The sequence below is a fragment of the Gopherus flavomarginatus genome, chromosome 6 (genome assembly GCF_025201925.1).
Source record: "Gopherus flavomarginatus isolate rGopFla2 chromosome 6, rGopFla2.mat.asm, whole genome shotgun sequence".
Lineage (NCBI taxonomy): Eukaryota > Metazoa > Chordata > Testudines > Testudinidae > Gopherus > Gopherus flavomarginatus.
In genome coordinates this window covers 127346609-127368083 of record NC_066622.1, presented here as the reverse complement: position 1 = coordinate 127368083, position 21475 = coordinate 127346609, and the positions used below count along the sequence as shown (strand labels likewise).

General features: G+C 40.8%; 1 protein-coding gene across 5 annotated transcripts in view; it reads left to right on the top strand.

The window, feature by feature from the left end:
• Positions 1–232: 232 nt before the first annotated feature.
• ATRNL1 (attractin like 1) overlaps positions 233–21475 on the top strand; it is a 1010697-nt gene continuing 989454 nt past the window's right edge. For all 5 annotated transcript variants that reach the window (XM_050958929.1, XM_050958927.1, XM_050958928.1 and 2 more), the window contains exon 1: positions 233–633. In XM_050958929.1, coding sequence (XP_050814886.1) covers positions 353–633 — 281 coding nt within the window. In that variant the 5' untranslated portion in view covers positions 233–352. The remainder of the gene's footprint in view (positions 634–21475) is intronic.

The following is a 21475-nucleotide window of genomic DNA, read 5'->3' as shown; positions in this document are numbered from 1 at the left end:
CTGAGGGGGGAGGAGGTGGCAGCTGCTGCCCGGGGGCGGCGGGGGGCAGTCCCGTTATCAGAGGAGAGGGGGGAGCTGGTGAGGCGGAACCGCACGGTCACTAGCCAGGCTGCCCCTCCGTGGAGGAGGGGAGCGGACAGGACAGCGAGGGCCGGGCTTTACCTCACGGGTGGCTGCGGCGCTGGGGGCGGGGCGGGGGTTGGCTCGCCCTGACAGGATTAATTCTCCCCAGGACTGTCTCCCGGCGGCTGAGGGTGGGGGCCGCTCGCAGTGCCGCTCCGGCGCGGGTCGGGTGACTGGGCGGGAGTCTGTTCCGAGCAGCCCGGCGGAGTCCGCGCGTCCGGCGGCGACGATGGATCCGGGGAGCGCCTGGCGGAGGGTGGCAGGCTCCCCTGCGTCCCGCGGAGTCTGGAGACCTTGTTCCTCTTCCCCCTGCTGCTCCGCCTCGCTGCTGGGTATGAACAGCTGGCTGCTCTTCTACGGCGTCCTGTACCTGGTGCTCTATGCCCAGGTGTCCCAGTCCAAGCCCTGCGACAGGGCCTCCTGCTTCTCCGGGCGGTGTGTCAACTCCACCTGCCTCTGTGACCAGGGCTGGGTAGGCGACCAGTGCCAGCACTGCCAGGGCCGGTTCAAGTAAGTCTCTGCTTAATATATGATCATTCCGCCCCCCGCGCAGATGCCTGCTGTGTTTGCCTGTGCCTGGCATGATTTTGTGGGTGTATGACTGAGGTAGGTTACAGAAGTTGGAGATGAAATAAGCCCACCACACACAAGTCCACTTCCTCCCCTCCCCTGCAAATACAGAGTAAATGTTGAACTGATGAATATAGTTTTAAAAATTGTATTAAGGCTAATGTTAAAATGATACACAGATTAAGGAAAGAGTGTCTAATACTGCTGTGTTTCTGGGACCCTTATGTAAATGACATGTATCTCCAGGAACTTCCCTGGTGAAGGAAAAAATGTTAATACATTTGAATGATTTTCCTTCAGGGGACTAAAAATCTTTCTCCCATTCCACTCCTCCTCCCACCAACCTTCTTTCAAGTGCTCTAACAAGACAGGCATTAATTAACACACACTTAGCATCATATACATATGCTTTCCATTCATTATTGAACAATATAATATGGGTTAATTATGGTTCTGTGAGAAGAGAGGGTGGTGGTGCTTAACTTATGAAATCTCCCTGCAAGGGCTGAATGAGTCAAAGAGACTGAACTATGTTTTCACGCCTGAAAGTGGACTAATACATGCTGACTGGATGGTGTGCGGGAAGCATACACTGATACCCTGATTTATCTATTCTGTGGATACAATGGAAGATTGAGTTTCCAGCGCTGTCACTCTGATCCTTCCCTAAGCTTGCTTAAAAGGACGTTAGCATAGCTCAGTGGATAAGATACTAGACTGGGAGTGAGATGACCAGTGTTCTGCTTCCAGTTTGCCACTAATCTGTGGCATGACCTTAGACAAATCACTTAGCCTCTCTGTTTTCTTTACATATCAGATACGGCTAAATTGTACTTGCCCTTTCTTATGAAGCACTTTAAGATCTGCAGCTGAAAAATGCCATATGATATCTAGTTAACAATAACAATGTGCTTGATATCTGGGAGAGGCAACATCACAAATTATGTCTTCAAGAGGAATTTAAAGAGAGAATACTGTCAACTAAATTATTTAAAACCTATTTAGATTTGGGTAAAAGTTTTTCCCCTCTTTTGGCAAATGAAAGCTGAATAAGATGGCTTCCATATTGTCTTTAATAATTATGAATGTTAAAAAAAAAGTATTATTCTGAGTGCAGGTGAGCAAAATGAGCATACTTTTCAGGCAAACAAGTCATTCTAGTTCACTTAAGGAACAGTTGCAAGATGTGTTGGCTAAATAAAGTACCTGCTCTGGGAAGAGCAGAATTTGCCTGAGAACTTGATGATCTTGTGTTTGTTCCATTAGTGAGTTGTTGACTGACTTGGAAAAGGGAGGGCAAATATGAAAGGTGTAGATATTAAGCGGTGTCATCTGCATGCTAACTACAGTTAAAATTGATATGTTAAGCACATGTGTGAAGGATTTGGGGTTTTGTAACTGATCAGTAACCCTGGAATTGTGGGCTAATTGTCAGGAGGATTGTAAATGACAGGAGGGAAAGCCTCTGTGGATCTTCTTTGTGTACAATGATCAGCAGTAGACATGCTTATAGAGCCAGGAATGCCTTGCTCCAAAGGGATTATCTATATCCTGTAGCTGGATGCCAGTCACAGCATATCCTAATAGTACAAGGGCTAGGTCAAACTTTAATCTTTTGATTAAATTTCAAAGCTTGTAATTAATGAATATATTCTCTGATGGGTTACTAAAGCTGATGACACTGGAATGCCTTTAGGCATTAGTCCTTAGCTGGATTTTCTTGGTTATTTGGTATTTAAAGCATTTGTTGTTTGTTTACATCAGTTGCGTTTTTCAGGTGAACTTAATGGGAAGAAGCACAATGGTTATTATTTGCCTCATGGCACTCTGCTCAATTCCAGTAGAATGCTAATAATCCATCCCCACCTAGAGCAAGGTCTAGCTGCATATTAAAAGGGCAACATTTCCTTAGTTAAGTGCACAATGTTTAAGACTTGGATCCTTATAGGTTTTGGTAAAATCAGAATGCATTTGTCATTAGCTACTCTATTCTAGGGTGCATATCATTAAGTGTCACTGATACCAACATTACAATTTTGTTACAGAACAAGCTTTTTGCTTATTTGGGAGAACTGCTTTTAAAGATACACTGGTCTGGAAAAGTTATCGAGATTGAGTGCCATAAAGCTTTACTTTTGAGAAGAAAAATGTACCGTACTGTGTTAAAACTGTGTGGTGGTAATATAGCATTGTAAAGACTTACCCAATTTGTCTATTACTCTAAGTGGGGACTGTGTAAAGTTTGCCATGATTTGGTAGCACAAATGACTTACAAGCCGTGAAATTTAGCTAGGTGCTTAACAGTGTGGTGATTAGCGTATTGTAAATGTCTAGAATAGATAGCGGCTGGAATATGGGTGCAGACAGGGGAAAGCGGTATAAGCTTTGCCTTGCAGCCATGTGATTTTGAAGGCCTTTCTGACTTGTGCGGAATACTGGGAGATTTTCTTGTTATAATGGAACTAGCCTATCTCATCTATCTATGAGGCAGAACCATCTGCTGCAGACAAGTGCAGCCCATGGCTAGGTTTTTCACAGTGACACTTGTAGGTGATGACTGTCTGCAACCTTACTGACTCTTGTCGCTCCAATCAATTAGAATTATTGTAGAGAATGTTTCATCAAGAGTAGAGATGTTATTGATAAGCATGTTGGACTATTGTACATGCAATTAAAATTAATGTACAGGATGTAAATACAAGGCATACAAAAATGTTAATTGAACATAGAATTCTGTCATGACTTTGAACATGCCTATATTATTTTAAAGTGGAGTTCTGTGCTTCAATGGTTTGAAGTGTGTGAGAGAATGGGTACAAGGTTAAAAACGAACTTTTAACTGATTTCAACTTGACTGGTGGGTGAAAAGCATGTTGAGATTCTTTGGGATTTTAAGGTGAGGCTTAATACACAAAGAACTGGGATCTTTCTTTAAAATAAAGTCTTCCTGGATAAGGATCTATAATTAGTTGAGCTTCAGGAATGAGTGACTTGAATTAGCAAACACTGAAAGTATTAACATAAGGGAAAGACTCTTGGGAGTCTTGGGGCACATTAATTCTCAATTGAGAGTATTTTTTTTTCTAAATTGAGGAATAGTAACCTAGCAGAGAGACATCAAAGATGATTGATCAATCTTAGTAAGCAGGTGTCAAAATTAATTGACTGATTCCATGGTAACCTAGCTTTTCCTCTATAGGGAATTTGTTACCAGGGTAAGATTACTCTCTAAATGTTGCTTTGGGATGGATGAAAGATAGATAGGGAAAAAGTGAATAGATGAAAATAATAGTTAGCTTTGTTAAAGTCCGTTATTTGCTTCCTCTCCATATATCTATACTGTACTTTTCTCCTGAATGAAGAAAACTGTGCCCAGAAAACAAAGCTGAAACCGAGTAAGTACTAACCTACAGCAAAAATTGGAATGAGAGGGTGAAGTTTGGTTTTTTAAATCCAGCCTATAGAAATATATGGAAAGACATTCCACGGAGCACCGGGGAGATACCTCCATGTCTATAAAGTAACTAACGGACTGGATGTTAAATCAATAACAGTGCCGTTCTCTGTCTGCTGTCTGTCATAGTCCATGTGCTAGTTTAGATCAAACTTGCCACTTTTCAGTTGATTTGGTTTTAACTTAACACTTAACAGTGAACTTAACACCGATGCAACATTTAACTCGGACCTTTTCTGCCAGCTTTTCTGTCCCATAGGCTTTTATCTGTGGACTCCTTTACTCACACTCTGGATATCCTTTGTAGAAAGCTGTGTCCATGACCCCCACCTGCCCCAGTTAGTCAGCAGAACCCACTTAGCTCTTTCTTAGGAGGATCAACACTTTCTAACAAGGAGGGGTGTAATGGGTGCTAGTCTACTACAAGATGAGATCTGAGTGACTGTTTAAGTATTATTTTAACACTTCAGTTGAATAGATAGTCAAGATCTGTGCTAAAATTCTGGGGGATGGATTTTTTTTCTTACATTTTTCTTTGTGTGACTTTCAGGTACCTGTCCCAACATATCAAGTGCTTCTAGGCTTTAGGGGTTTATTCCTTGTTGTACTATGTGTATGGTAGCATCCATTACAGTCAAAGGTAACAAAACAGTTCCCATTATAACACCAAATTCATATACTTGTAATTTTTGGATTGTTCACCTTTGAGGCTGACATTTTCCAGATCTATTCTCTGACAGTGAATTTAAAATTTTTTTAAGAGGTTAAATTGAAGTTAAATACAGATATATTCTTTGCTCTTTTTTCATATTATTTTCCATTGTTCAGCAAAGTAGAACATTGATTGTCTACATCAAAAAATATTAAGTGGAATATCTAGTCATATACAAACAAACACTATATAACCGGTAAACAGGACGGAAATAAAATCTGTTGTTTGTAGGGGACAGGCAACAAACCAGGGAGACACAAGTTATTACAGAGAACTTGTAACAGCACAATTCCTAGGGTAAGCACATATTTAAATATAGAGAATGAAAGCACATTTGGTCAGTTTCATCTTCTCCGCATGGTTTCATTTTGGAGTTTGTATTCAGTTTTTTCTTTCTTTTATCAGTAGTAGCACAAATTTCTGAAGAATAACCTAAGTCTTGTTACCATACATTACCCAGAATTTCTCTTAAAGTGTCATAGAAGCAGATACTCCTTGATTAATAAAATATTTGCATCTATATTAGGGCTGTTGATTAATCACAGCTAACTCATGCGATTAACTCAAATTAATTGCAATTAAAAAATTAATCACGATTAATCAATTTTAATCTCACTGTTAAAGAAGAGACTACCAATTGAAATTCGTTAAATATTGTGGATAGTTTTTCTACATTTTCAAATATTTGATTTCAATTTACAACACAATACAAAGTGCATAGTGCTCACTTTATATTTTTATTACAAATATTTACATTGTAAAAATGATAAAAGAAATAGTATTTGTCAATTCACCTCATATAAGTACTGTAGTGCACTCTCTATTGTGAAAGTGCATATAGTAAAACTTGGTCGTACTCTTGGTCAGCCAGTCACTTAGACAAGTTTGTTTACATTTGCGGAAGATAATGCTGCCCATTCTTATTTACAGTGTCACCTGAAAATGAGAACAAGTGTTCACATGGCACTGTTGTAGATGGCATTGCTAAGTATTTATGGGTCAGGTATGCTAAACATTCTTATGCCCCTCCATGCTTTGGCCACCATTCCAGAGGACATGCTTCCATGCCGATGATACTCATTAAATTTAATTAATGCATTATTTTTTTATGACTGAACTCCTTGGAGGAGAATTCTATGTCTACTCTTTTTTACCTGCATTCTGCCATATATTTTGTGTTATGGATGACAACCTTGTACCTGCTATTTGATTTAAGAATGCTTTCACTGCAGATCTGGCAAAATGCAAAGAAGGTAACAATGTGAGGTTTCTAGAGATACCTACAGAACTCGACCCAAGGTTTAAGAATCTGAAGTGCTTTCCAAAATCTGAGAGGCACGAGGTGTGGAGCATGTTTTCTGAAGTCTTAAAAGAGCATCAGTCCAATGCAGAAACTACAGAACCCTGAAACACCAAATAAGAAAATCAACATTTTTTGTTGGTGGCACCTGACTCATGATGATGAAAACGAACGTGCATCAGTCTACAGTGCTTTGGATTGTTATCGAGCGGAACCCATCATCAACATGGAAGCATGTCCTCTGGAATGGTGGGTGAAGCATGAAGGGACATATGAATGTTTATCGCATCTGGCATGTAAATATCTTGTGACACTGGCTACAACAGTGCCATGCGAATGCCTGTTTTTACTTTCAGGTAACATTATAAACAAGCGGGCAGCATTATCTCCTGCAAATTATAAACAAACTTGTTTGTCTGAGCAATTGGTTGAACAAGAAGTAGGACTGAGTGGACTTGTAGGCCCTTAAGTTTTACATTGTTTTATTTTTGAGGTAATTTATTTTTGTACATAATTCTACATTTGTAAGTTCAATTTTCATGTTAGATTGCACTGCAGAATTTGGATTAGGTGATTTGAAAAATACTATATATTTTATTACAAATATTTGTACAGTAAAAAAAATGAGCACTGTACAATTTGTATTCTGTTGTAATTGAAATCAATATATTTGAAAATGTAGAAAACAGCCAAAAATATTTAAATAAATGGTATTCCATTTTACAGAGCAATTTAATGATGCAATTAATCACGATTAATTTTTTTAATTGCTTGACAGCCCTGATCCATACTAATTTGAGCAGTAAGACTCCTCAACAAACACTTACTAAATTATATTTCCCAGTTTCATTGAATTCCAGTGTGTTAATATTTTTACTGGGTTGCAGTGGACTCCCTTCATGTCCTGAGAATTAGTGAGGGTTGTTGATGCTGAATCCCCACTCTGTCATTTTGAGTACAGAAGGTGGGGGCCTGCAAGGATTTTAAAAATTAATACTTCCCACTCCAGGCTTTGTATTAAACTCGTAAGGTTACAGCTTTTCTCTGACCTTGGCTTGGTAAATGCTGCCACCACCCAAATGCCAAGAACCCCCTTGAACCCAGGAAGGAGCACTTTGGAATTCCTCTCTGTGGAATACCCTCAAAACCCTTTCACCCCTCTGCGGGGAAGAGCTCAGAAAGAAAACAAAGGAAATTAGCTGTTGCTACCAGCTAATAAAACAACACACACAAACCTCTTAGGACACCAAAAATCCAGTCCTGTTCTTAAAGGTAAATTTTATTAAAAATAAAAAGGAAGAAAATACATCTGGAATTTAGGCTTTTGCTAGATTTTAAAAGAGCAATTCCAAAAATTAAGCACTCAAAATAGCTTTCTTGGGGGTTCATCTTGAAGGGTACAAGCAAACAAAAGCATCTGGGGTTAGCACAGAGGAGTTCACAGCCTTAAAAAAATGAGAGAGACACCTACCCATGTCTTTTTAGACATTCTCTAATTTTACTTACATATCTGAGGCTTCAGATAAGTAGGTCTGAGGTATGAATTGCAACCCAGAGAAAACAACAAAGAAAGGGAAAGTTTCTTTCCCAATTTTAGAAAGTTCTACCTTCCCATTTGGTCTCTTGGTCAGGTGTCCACTTCCTTTTCTTTACCTGGGGGGCTTTTAACCCTTTACAGGTAATGCAAGCAGAGAACCGCTACCAAGAGGGATTTTACAGCTAACTCGCTGTCTGGGTGTCCATCAAAGGGAGCTCTTCTCTCTTTTCCCCTCCCCCCCATTATCATAAGGGTGATTATTAGATTCAACTTTTCAGAAGTCCATATGTGGAGAAGAAAAAAGTCTTTGGGAGTGGGTGGGGTGTGGAGAAAGCAGCAAAACTTCTGCTTCTTCCTTCCCATCCCCCAAGAGTCTAGTAGCATCTGTTTTGTTATGTGGGCTTGTTGCTGATGCCCAGATCCAGCAGAGTAAAATATTATCTTGTACAGTGGAGATTGAGGTTTCATGCAAGTTTTTTTAATATACTTATTAATTTGCAAGTTATTTTGTGTGCTGGACAGCCCTTATTTAAGTTATATTAATTTCTTGTTTTTTCCATCAGTTTTAGACAAGTCTGACTTTCTGGTGTAATGCCTACTGTGGGGAGCATATTATCCAGTACTAGGAATTTTCTCCCTTGTGGCTTGAACAAAATCAGTTTTTTGGTTTAAAGCTTTCAACAGCTCTCTAATAGGGAGCCCTCTTGTAGATCATGAAGTCTGGAGATTGTCACCTGCTCCCGCAGGTTCTTTTCAATGGTGTAATGAGGTAGGAACTAGAAGCTTCGCTTTTAGCACTTTTACCTTCATTTCTCATTCTCTGACAATTCAAAAAATTCCCAATATATTGTAACGAGTGACTGTCAAGTACTGATAGAAAATTAAGAAACTTTATTTCCTAGCTCTGGTCACCAGTTCTGGTCATGGTTGCAAAAATGCTGTGCTATGATAGTGGACAGTATCCCCTGATTAATTGAGCTCTGGTGCTTTATAAATTTTTTTTGGCAAGTTGTAAACATGCACACATCTGGGGCTGTGTGCTGGTTCTTGTGGCAGTTGCGTGCTGTTCCTGTGAATTTGTGTGTGTGAGAGAGTTTTTAAACAAAATTATTTCAGCTGTTTCTTAGTGAGAGAAGAAATAGTCTTTCTATGGTGAAAGCAGCTTTCCCAATTTTTTTTAAGGTTTGATGTATTGTTGAAAATTAAAGCAGCGTAGCTATTTCGGTCAGGCGTGTGCTGACGTAACCCTAGTGTATGGAAGAGTACTTCTGTTGATATAACTGTCATTTGGGGAGGTGGTGTTCCTTCACCAACCCCCAAACCCTGCTTCTGTCAGTATATGCTGCATCTACGGTAAGGGGCTATGCTGACATAGCCATGCTGGTAAAGTCTCCATAGTGCAGACATACCCTAAAATACAATATAGCAAAAACTGCTGAAGGCTTGAACTGAAAAATTAGCATGAGACTAGTCTTTGATGAGGACAAGCACTTTGTACTGATATAGAGATGTTTGGGGAATGTAAAAATATTAAGTTGGTCCAAAAAGTTTGAAACAAAAACAAGAAAATGCTTTTTGGAAATGTTTTCCAACCAGCCCAAGGCATGCTCAGTAGTATCTGCTATGATTAGTTCTGCCTTTGTGATATTACTGCGTACTTCTCTGTCCTATCCGATAGGCACCGGGGCAGTGCAGTTTCTGAGCAGGAAGAAAGATAGTTGCTCTTAGGTTGTCACTGGAACTGTTTGCATAAAGCAAGAAGTTTTTGTCTTGTTGAAGACCAAGATCTTCCAGAAAAACTTACCTTAACATCAGGAACAGGCGATCTTGAATACTGGAGAGAACCACTAATCCTGTAATTTTAGGGGCTTTGTGATGATTGCTGTATTCTACAGTGTGTGCCACTTAGATCCTTATGGAGGAAACTCTCTGGTCATAGATCTCCTTTCTTCCTTGTGGAAGAGAAGCTGTGCCAATAGCAACAATACCCTCTATTTCTTCCATAATGGACCTTACACAAGGATTTCCACATGGCCAGGGCCCATCCCGGGGAAAGAGTTGGACACTGGGCAAGAGTAAGCAGGTCCATGAAAACTAGGCAAAAATGATGATAAAGTTCTAAGCTATAATATATGTGCCATGTAGCACCTCTCCTTCCCTCCACACACCATCTCTGGGAGCTTTCATGGTCAGAGAGAGTCCCTGGTAATGAGTCTGGAACCATGGGGAGTGATGCCCATGGGGACTGATCTGTCAAATTTGGAGTGCATAGGCAATGACCTTTTTCTGTGGGGGTGAGGGGAGTAACTGCTACCTCCTTCCCTGATAGTACAGTGTAAGGAAGTTTCTATGAGATGATCTTCAATGAGCTTTCCTCTCCCTATGTCCCTTCTTAGGTGCTTCTATATGGTGTGTGTGTGTGTGTGTGGTGGGTTGTGGTGGTGTTTTTTTTTTTAGGGGGGGAGGTGTCATGGTATAATTCCCCGCTCTGAACCTTAGCGTCCAAAAGATGGGGTACCAGCATGAATTCCTCTAAGCTCAATTACCAGCTTAGTACTTGTAGCGCTGCCACCAACCAGGAATTCCAGTGCCTGGTACACTCTGGTCCCCCCAAAACCTTGCCCGGGGACCCCCAAGACCCAGACCCTCTGGATCTTAACACAAGGAAAGTAAACCCTTTCCCTCGCCATTGCCTCTCCCAGGCTTCCCCTTCCTGGGTTACCCTGGAAGATCACTGTGATTCAAACTCCTTGAATCTTAAAACAGAGAGGAAAATTCTCCTTCTCTCTCCCCCTCCCAGACTCTCCTTGAGAGAGAAAGGAATCCTGACACAGAGAGAAGATTAACCTTTCTCTCCCCCTTCCCTCCTTTCTCCCCACCAATTCCCTGGTGAATCCAGACCCAGTCCCCTGAGGTCTCACCAGAATAAAAAAACAATCAGGTTCTTAAACAAGAAAAAGCTTTTAATAAAGAAAAAACAGTAAAAATTATCTCTGTATATTTAAGATGGAATATGTTACAGGGTCTTTCAGCTATAGACACTGGGAATACTCTCCCAGCCTAAGTATACAAGGACAAATTAAAATCCTTTCAGCAAAGTACAAATGTGAACTCCTTCCAGCCAAATACGCATTTGCAAATAAAGAAAACAAACATAAGCCTAACTCGCCTTATCTACCTAGTACTTACTATTCTGGATATATAAGAGCCTGTATCAGAGAGATTGGAGAGAAACCTGGTTGCACATCTGATCCCTCTGAGCCCCCAGAGTGAACAACAACCAAACACTAACAGCGCACACACAAACTTCCCTTCCTCAAGATTTGAAAGTATCCTGTCCCCTGATTGGTCCTCTGGTCAGGTAACAGCCAGGCTCACTGAACTTGTTAACCCTTTACAGGCAAAAGAGACATAAAGTATTCTTGTTCTATTAACTCTTAACTGTCTGTTTATGACAGGGGGACAGAAAGATATCTTTTAATGAGGTGAAGATAATGCAAACAAATATGAACAAATTTAATCCCAGATGGTAGCAGCAGCAGTGCTACGGACTCTCCCATTTCCCACTACAGTTACAATTGCATCCCTATCAGGATAATAAAATATAAAACTAGTCGCTTTACTTTACAAGGTTAATTTATTTAACTGCAACTTTTAAATGGGCAGACTAACTTCTGTGTAGTCTGATTTGTGATTTTTTTTTAAATTTTTTTTAAGATCCTGTCAAACATACAGCTAAAGGTAGCATAAAATCCCTCCTTACCTGTAAAGGGTTAAGAAGCTCAGATAACCTGGTTGGCACCTGACCAAAAGGACCAATAAAGGGAGAAGATACTTTCACATCTGTGGGGGAAGGTTTTTGTTTTTGGTTCCTTTGTTCTTTCCTGGTCAGTGAGGAGCCAGGGCAGGGAAAATACATCTCCCTAAGCCATATCTGAACTAAGGATCTGATCTTACAGAAATAGTAAGTAATAGCAAGGAAATGCGTTAGATTATCTGTTGTTTTAGCTTGTGAATTTTCCCTGTCCCTGTTTTGTAACTTTAAAATTTTGCCTAGAGGGGGAAATCCTCTGTGTTTGGAATCTTTTTGTTACCCTCCGTCCTGATTTTACAGAGGTGATTCTTTTAAGAACCTGATTGTTTGTTTTTCAGTGTCCTAAAGTCCCAGGGGGGTTGATTTGTGCTCACTTTGTAACCAATTGGTTAGGATATTCTTAAGCCTCCCCAGGAAAGGGAGTGTAGGGGCTTGGGATATTTTGGGGCAGATAGGACTCCAGGTGGCTCTCCCAGAATGTTTGTTTAAATCACTTGGTGGTGGCAGTGATACTAAGGGCAAGGAAGGAATTTGTGCACTGAGTGTCATCAGGAGGAGGGAGAAAACTTGTTCACCTTAGCCTCCAGTGATAGAACAAGAAGCAATGGGCTTAAACTGCAGCAAGGGAGATTTAGGTTGGACATTAGGAAAAAGTTCCTAACTGTCAGGGTAGTTAAACACTGGAATAGATTGCCTAGGGAAGTTGTGGAATCTCCATCTATGGAGATATTTAAGAGTAGGTTAGATAAATGTCTATTAGGGATGGTCTAGACAGTATTTGGTCCTGCCATGAGGGCAGGGGACTGGACTTGATGACCTCTCAAGGTCCCTTCCAGTCCTAGAGTCTATGAGCCTTTGCTTGTTTGTCCAGTGTCCTTTACCTAACATTGGTCAGGATGTGGGACAAACAAGCAAATATCGGGACACCCGATAAAATCCGGACATCTGGTCACTCTACTTCCTGTCCATTTTTTTATTGTAAAAGTGTCCCTTTTAAGGCTCTTTGTGTTTTGAAGTACAATAGCTAGCATGAAAACAATTTCATCAGCAACACCGGGAAAGCTCAAGTTTCAGTTTTCCAAGTGTTCTTTCTGTTGTGCAGAAGTACCATTGACATTAATAAGAGGGAGACATTGGGGAGAAGAGTCATTTTACATAACTGTTCAAAAGGTTGGGAAATACAGGACTTTATGCAGCGATATCTATCGTGTGGTTACCCCTCAAAACTCTCATCTTGCCTATCTAGAGAACATACTTATCTAGCTCCAGTTACTGTTGTACTTCACTTCAGCACTTCACAATTTTTAATGCATTTGTCCTCAGCACCCAGAGGCAGGGAAGTACTATTTTTTCCTATTTTATAGATAGGGAACTAAGGCTATGTGTACACTATAGAGTTTTGTTGACAAAACTGTCGCTTTAATTAAACTGCTATTGCATGTCCACACTATACTCCTTTCGTCAGCAGAGCGCATCCACATTAGCAGCTCTTGCATGTACACAGAGACCAAGTGCACTCTGGGTAGCTAGCCCACTGTGCAACTGGCCGCAGGGTGCTTCGGGAAGGGTTTGCATTGCTTCATGGGGCAGGTACAGCATCACATGATGCAGGTTTTTTTCAGTCCATCATTCCATGAGCATCCTATTAGATTGCCAGCCACTTTTCAACTAAAGTGAAGGGGAAGGGAGGGGATAATGTGTGACAGGGAGTATGTATGGGGAGGAAGAGAGAGTTTACTGTGTGTGTGTGTGGGGGGGCATGTGTACATGAGAGGATAGATACTTCCTTTTAATTATTTTAAAATGGCAACTGAAATTCTCACTTAGGAGCTTGGCTTTAAATACAACAACAAATATGATGAATTGAGTATTTTCAGCACTGGTTTGATTGTCAGGTATGAATCCAATATAAAAATCTGTTTGGAAAATCTCTTTATTTAAATATTTTCCTTCACTGTTCTGAAATCTAAACATTGCAACACTGAAAGAGAAACTTGCTTCATTGATTTCCACCGTCATAGATTAACAGAGTCCAAAGCCAGAACGGATCATTGTGTTCGTGTAGTCTGACCTCCTGTATAACACAGCGAAAAAGAATTCCTAAAGCATATCTTTTAGAAAAACATCCAGTCTTGATTTAAAAATTGCCAGTGATCGAGAATTCCCAACCATTCTTGATGAATTGTTCCAAAGGTTAATTACCTTCACTTTTTAAAAAAATAAAATAAAATGATGCTTTCTTTCTGGTCTGAATTTGTCCAACTTCCAACCATTTGATCATGTTGTACCTTTCTCTGCTAGATTGAAGAGCCCATTATTAAATATTTTTTCCTCATGGAGTTACTTTAGATTGTGATCAAGTCCCTGTTTAATCTTAGCATTTTAAAGTTAAATAAATTGATTTTCTTAAGTCAATCACTATCCTCCTGTCATTCTCATGGCTGTTCTCTGAACCCTCTCCAATCTTTCAGCATCTTCTTTGAGTTGTGGGCACCAGAACTGGACACTGTATTCCAACAGCAGTCCCAGTAGTGTCAAATACAGATGTAAAATAACTTCTCTACTCCTACTCAAGATTCCTGTGTTTATGCATCCAAGGATCTGCCTTTAGGCCACAGCATTGTGCAGGGAGTTCATGTTCAGCTAATTATCCACCATGATCCCCAACTTTCTTTCAGAGTTACTGCTTCTGAGGATATAGTCACCAATAATATATGTATGACCCACATTCTTTGTTCTTCAGTGTACACATTTACCCATATCAAAACACACACACTGTTTGCTTGCATCCAGAGCAATATGAATCACTTGGTAAGCTATATCAGTGACATAATTACTTTGTCATTTACTGCTTCCCCCAATTTTTGTGTTGTCTACAAACTTTATCAGTGATTTGTTTTCTTCCAGGTCGTTGATAAGTGTTAGGGCTAAGAACTGATCCCTGCAGGACCTTATTAAAAATACACCCACTCTACGATTCCCTATCAGTTAACAAACATACAGATTAAAAACTGACCAAGTTCAAACTAAGGAAAATAAATAAAAAAACCCTAAAAAACTTCATAAAGAGAAGCTGGATTTTTAAAATACTTTGTTGTAAATCTTTAAAAATCAGTGTTATCAAAATCTTAGAGCATGTCCCATAAAATTAAATTAAGGGGCAAAGGAGGTGTACAGTAGGTTTCCTATTCCTGAAATGAGATTCATCTTTAATAATTTTGGGAATTGATACACTGTTTTTTGGTGAAGAAATGTTTGTTTGTGATATTTGTGAACGTTTAGGTGACTGCGATCCTTTATGCTTGATCATCTGTTTTATTGTTAGTCAACATGCAGATTAATGCAACATCCCATCACAGAATGAGAGTCTACCTTTTAGTTCATTTTTTTTAGGTCAATATTATGTGTATCTGTGTGCCTCATTTGAAAGGAAAAATGTTTTTTGTACATGGAGATTCTATGCCTATATATGGTGAACCTTTCTTTGAAGGATGTTTTGGGGTCAAACATGCTTTCAGAAAGCTATGAACATACTATGACAGGGTGCAGAGAGGAATGTACTGCTTGTCTTTTATAGGAAAGAATGGTGCTATTTGACTTAGGACTATATTCTACTGTAGTCAGGGTAGCAGAACTGGGGAGATGGAGGGGCTGGTGCCCCCATAATGGAAACATCGGGGTGGAGTGGATCTGTTTTCTTCTTCCCCAAATATTCTGAGGTGACTCAGAGTGGGGCCCAGGTATGTTCTACCCCCATGTGCATGTGCTGGGAGAGTGTGCATGGGTGGAGATGAGAGCAGGACCCAGGCAGTGTGAGTGCCACTGAAAATCAGCTCATGTGCCGCCTTGGGCACACGTGCCATAGGTTTCCTACCCCTGATCTAGAGAATAGTCTGGAGCAGTCATGGTGACATCAGGCTGACATCTGGGCAGACTCCCTGGTCCTACTTTCCAGCCACTGTCATCAGCCCTGGGGAGGGACAGAAGCACGTGCGTCAACTGCTGGTGGCACAGAGCACTAGGGTTGCCAGGCGTCAGGACCCCCTTCCTACACCCAAACCCCTCATCCCTGGCCCCACATGACAGCCTGCTCCCCCAAATGGAGCTGTCGCCCACTCCCGCACCCCAGCCCCCTGCCCAGTGATAGTGAGGGAGTGTGAGTGAGTGGGGATGGAGTGACCTCAGAGAAGGGGCGAGGGTGTTCAATTTTCTGCAGTCAGAAAGTTGGCAACCCTACAGGGCACTAGCTGCCAAGTATGAGGGAAGCATGGGGTACCAGGCACGGGGTACCAGGCACTGGGCACCAGATACTGAGAGACTGCTGTAGTAATGGCAGCAGGAATTATTGGGATGCTCCTTCCCAGCCTGGAGGTCCTCTCTTTCCCACCTTACATGGTCCCCAATCTCAGTAGCTCCCTTTGGTATCCATCCTATTTCTGCGTGCTCCTGGCTGTAGTTCTAGTATATGTAGCAGATCTCCTGTTTTGTTTCTCTGGGGATCTTTTGAAGAATAACTTAAAATGTCAACTGAAGCTGGACGGTGTTCTTGAGTCTGACAAGAAGTACTTGAACAGACTGCTGGTTTTGAGAACATGCACACTTGCATGTGTGTGCACACGGATGTGAGGTAATTTTAGACGTTTTTCTAGTGCAGCCTAAAACCTAATACTACAGTAACTTGAATATTGAGTCTGAAATCTCTGGAAAGAAACAGATCATTTTAATTTTACAGTACCATGATTCATAGGGATGGAATGTCCATATCTTTCTTTAAAACTCCAAGTGATATTATTATTTTATTAGTCATATTTTATAATTCAGAGATTGTCTTTCTGGTATATGCTCAGAATTAAATAGTTCTACCTTTGTGGAAATGCTTCCATCCTCTCTCATCCTCCCATTTATATACAGTGCTTTACATCTTGAAAACCTTGTACATATATTAACTGGTGTGACAGGGTCAGGCCATATGGCTACAAGAGAGTGGCCGAAGGTAGACACATTAGCTCCAAGTTAAGCAGGTCCCTTTTCCCTGGGTAAGATAACAGGGACTATTCCAGCACACTCAGGAAGTTTCTAGAACTAATTAAGGCAGGCAGGCTGATTAGGACAATTGGGAATTTACTAGAATTAATTGAGGCTAATCAAGACACCTGGTATAAAAAGGCTCTCATTCCAGTTAGTGGTGCGTGTAAGGAGCTGGGAGTGAGAGGATGTGCTGCTGGAGGACTGAGGAGTACAAGTGTTAAGACATCAGGAGGAAGGTCCTGTGGTGAGGACAAAGAAGGTGTTGGGAGGAGGCCATGGGGAAGTAGCCCAAGGAATTGTGGCTGTCATGTAGCTGTTCCAGAAGGCGCTCTAGACAGCTGCAGTCCACAGGGCCCTGGGCTAGAACCTGGGGTAGAGGGCAGGCCCAGGTTCCCCCCAAAACCTTCCAACTCCTGATCCAACACAGAGAGATCTCTGAGGCTAGCAAAATCCTCCAAAAGCACAGGACCCACCAAGGTAGAGGAGGAACTTTTTATCACACTGGCTAATCACCATCACAGCAGCCCTGGGAAGTAGGCAAGTAATTATTTTTAGCCTTGTTTTATGTGTGGGGAATCTGAGGCTATATAATTTGCCCAAGGTTTCTAAAAATTATTATTATAAAGTGAAGTACCATTGAACTGCTTTGATTATCTCTGTCATATAAAACAGAATGTGGAGTTTATTAAAGGAAGTGGATACCAAACTTAATTCTAGAACTGTCAATCACCATTAACTCACATGATTAACTAAAAAATCAATTGATTAAAAAAAGGTAAGTGATTAATAGCTGTTTTAATTGCATTGTTAAACAATAGAATACCAATTGAAATTTATTAAATATTTTAGATGTTTTTCTGTGTTTTCAAATATATTGATTTCAGTTGCAGACAGAATACAAAGTGTATAGTGCTCACTTAGTATTTTTGATTACCATTTTTACAGTGCAGATATTGGTAAAGAAGATAGTATTTTTCAGCTCACTTCATACAAGTACCATAGTGCAATCTCTTTATTGTGAAAGTGCAACATACAGTGTAGATTTTTTTGTTTTGTTTTGTTACATAACTGCACTCAAACCCAAAACAATGTAAAGCTTTAGAGCCTACAAATCCACTGAGTCTTACTTCTTGTTTTTCTTAGTGATTGGCTGAACAAGGAAAAGGACTGAGAGGACTTGTAGGCTCTAAAGTTTGACATTGTTTTAGTTTGGAGTGCAGCTATTTCTGCACATAATTCTACATTTGTGAGTTCAACTTTCACGATAAAGAGATTGCACTGTAGTACCTGTATTAGGTGAGTTGAAAAATAGTTTCTTTTTGTTTTTTTATAGCACAAATATTTGTAATAAAAAACAAAGTGAACACTGTACGCTTTTTATTGTGTTGGGATTGAAATCGATATATTTGATTACATTGTGTTATTTTGATAAATAAAATATTCAGCTCCTGTGTTTCAACATCAAGAGGTTACTAGAGATAAAATGTGTTTGTCTTAGCAAATGGCAATATGACAATACAATAAGTTGGCTGGAAGAACTGCTTTTTTCTGTGGTTTTGCAATTACACTGTTGGGCTGTGAGCCACTGATCTAAGGTTAGAAGTTAGCATTTGTTTCTGAAGCTATTTAAAGATATACAGACTTTGGGTAAAGAACCAGTGATGTGCTGGACCGAGCTCCCAACAGTCGGTTGTTAACATTATGCAACAAAATTGAAGAGAGATTTGTGATGGTTTTTCACTGGTTCTGATGAAGTCACCCTCACCATGACTCTCAGATACTGCTAAAGCTTCCCTGCCAAACAGAATTTACCACTGAAGCTCATAAAATGGCAATGGACCAAATGGATATTTTCAAAAGAGTTCTAGGGGGGGATTCTCCATCTCACTACACCAGTGGTTCTCAAACTTTTCTACTGATGACCCCTTTCACACAGCAAGCCTCTGAGTGTGACACCCTCCTCTTATAAATTAAAAACAAATTTTTAATATTTAACACTATTATAAATGCTGGAGGTGAAGCAGAGTTTGGGGGTGGAGGCTGATGGCCCATGACCCCCCCAAGGGATCATGACCCCCAGTTTGATAACCCCTGCCTTACACTCAAGTTGTCCCAAGCCCCTGCGTCCATTTATACAAGCTGAATATGTATGTGTGCTATGTGTGATGCTGGCAGGCTAGGTCCCCATGTCTCAGCTGGACACTGACAGATAAATAGATGGAATCTGTCTGGCTCACTTGTGGATTAATATTGATGAAGGAGGCCTTAGAATTATAAGAGAATTTTGCCTCTATTTAATGATTGAGTTATGCATGCCTTAATCTTATTTATGTTGTGTGTTCATGTTGTAATGTAAATTTTATTCCTGGGGGAGCTATGCACCAAAAAATTAAAAATTTCTGCACACTTATTTTAAATGATGAATATTTTATTTATCAAAATAACACAATGTAATCATGCCAGTTTCAATTATTTTGGTAATTTATTTCAAAATTCCTGTCAACAAGTAAGTCTATAATGTTACAGGTAACAAAGATTCAGGAAATGTTTTTTGACAAATAGACTAGGCATATTAATACAGGACTTTGAGTAATCATTCATTTAAACTATGATACAGAAATATATTTCCTGCACCTCTCAGAAGCAGTGCAAATGCGTGTGGCCAAGTCAAGGGTAATGGAGCTAAGGGAGAGAGAAGTAATTGCTGGGAAGGAGCCTGGCAGTGAACCTGGAGGATTGTTGGGTGTGTATGGGAGAAGTATGGAACAAGTTTTGGTTTTTTGGGGCAGGGGAGAGGGATTATTAGGGAGTTGGGGAGCCTCCCTCAGGCATTCTCTGGCTGACCCCTAGCCTCTCTGTCAGTCAGGTGCATCTGCGCCCCCTTCACATGTGACCCTGCACCCTTTCTCAGCCACCTCTCCTCCTTCTTCCCAATATGTCCCTGAACCCCCACCCTAGTCTGTCCCCCCAACTAGCCCTTCTGAACCCAAGTCTGTGACCTCGAGCATTCTGATATGGCCTGCTGTATCCATCCCCTGTGTATCCTGTGCCTCCTCACCTGACTCCCTGGGCAGAATGCTGTGAGGAATGCAACCTCTTTTCCTCCCTCTTAGCAGAGTGCTGCTCCCACCCAGGAGCGGCTGCCCTCTGTTCTGGTGCAACGGCAGTCCCTGGTGGGTGAAAGGCATAAATGCAGCACCTCTCCGACTGCATTTTCTACAGAGCAAATTTTTTTTTGCGAGGGTCATGGAGTTCCTCTATGAGTAAATATTTGAAGCATTGTATTATGAGCCACTGTGATTGTATGAATCGCCATACAGGAGAGGAACTTCTAATTTAGTGTGCAACTGCTCTTCTACAGAAATTTATACCCTTCCTGAAAGAGGAGACTCAGCAATACCAGATGGGCTATGATTAGATCTTAAAATTGGAAATTTCCTACGTTGGGATTGAGAGACCATCGATAAAAGAACTAAAGACTTACTATTGATCTTCTCTCCTCTCTGTGAAAATGAGTTAAGCAAGTGGACTCCATCTGTCAGCTGAATTTGCAGCTCAGAGCACATCCAGGAAGGCGATCAACAACCCCAAACCAAAGAAACTAAGGATTCTGTGCTACTTGGACTCCCTGTGGGGTAAGGAGCTTCTAGGTATAAGCAAGAGATTCCCAGCTGCTTAGCCTAGGTTAGCCCAAAAGGACAATTAGAGCTTGCTGATTATGGAAACATATATATTACCTTTTAAAACCTAAGACTGTGTGTAACTCATTTATGTGTCTGTTTGCAGGGTTTAACCTTGTAAATAACTGTTTAATATCCTTTTCCTGTTTAATAAATCTTCATATAGGATTGTCTAAAAGTGTTGTCTTTGGTGTGAGACTTAAAGCACAATTGACCTGGGGTAAGTGACTGGTCCTCTGGGATTAGTAGTAACCTGAATATTGCTGTGATTCTTGGTGTAAGAGGTGATCTATCAGAGAGAGAGAGAGACTCGATTGGCAAGACAAACCCAAGGGAACTGTCTGTGATCCTGTGTTAACTCTGTTAAAGTGCGTGAGGAGTTTGCATTTGGCTGGTGACATCTAAGTTGATAACCCGCAACCAACTTGATTGTGCCCTGGTTTTTAGCAGTCTGAGTCCTGAGGTTGATACTTGAGCTCTTGTTTCACTTTTGGGAGTGTCAAACTATGTACTGGGTATTTATAAAATTTTAAATATTTTGAGCAAATACGCTCAGCATAGGCTTATTTGCCAAGTGAGCATGATGTCCTTGTTGATGGGTTTCGGAAAAAGTTTTTTCTTTAAACAGGGGAAAAAAAATATTTTCAGTAAGCTGCCCCACCTGATTATCACCTTTTTAATAGAACATGTTCATCACATGGTAAGGGAAAATTTTATGGCAGCGTCAGAGGTGAAAGTAAGCTGGTTAGGTCAGGTACAGCATACCAGACTGAACGGCTTCTCCGGCGATTTAAAGGGCTCAGGGCTCCAGCTGCAGCAGGGAGCCCTAGTACTTTAAATTGCTGCTGGAGCCCTGGGGCTCCTGCAGCCGGGCTCAGGCAGGGTTTGAAAGGACCCAGTGCTCTGGCCCCTGCAGGGAGCCCCCGACCCTTTAAAGTGGTGCCCGAGCCCTGCTGCTGGAGATCCAGCCGTGCTTTAAAGGGAGTTGCCTTACCAAGTGGGGGGTCAGTGCTAAGGAGCCAATTCAATTAAGGTGGAAGTGGGCTATTCTCAACAGTTAAGTGTTCCCCAAGGGGGTATTTGAATCCATGTAAACAGTGACACAGAAGAAGTAACTTAAATTGTTGAAACGTCGTTTAAAAATTTTTTTGGTACACAGTTATTCATCTTATATAAATAGATTTAGGGCCAGATTGTTAAACTGTTACTCATGCTGAGTAGTCCTCTCCCACCATAAATAGTACTCTTAAAGTGAAT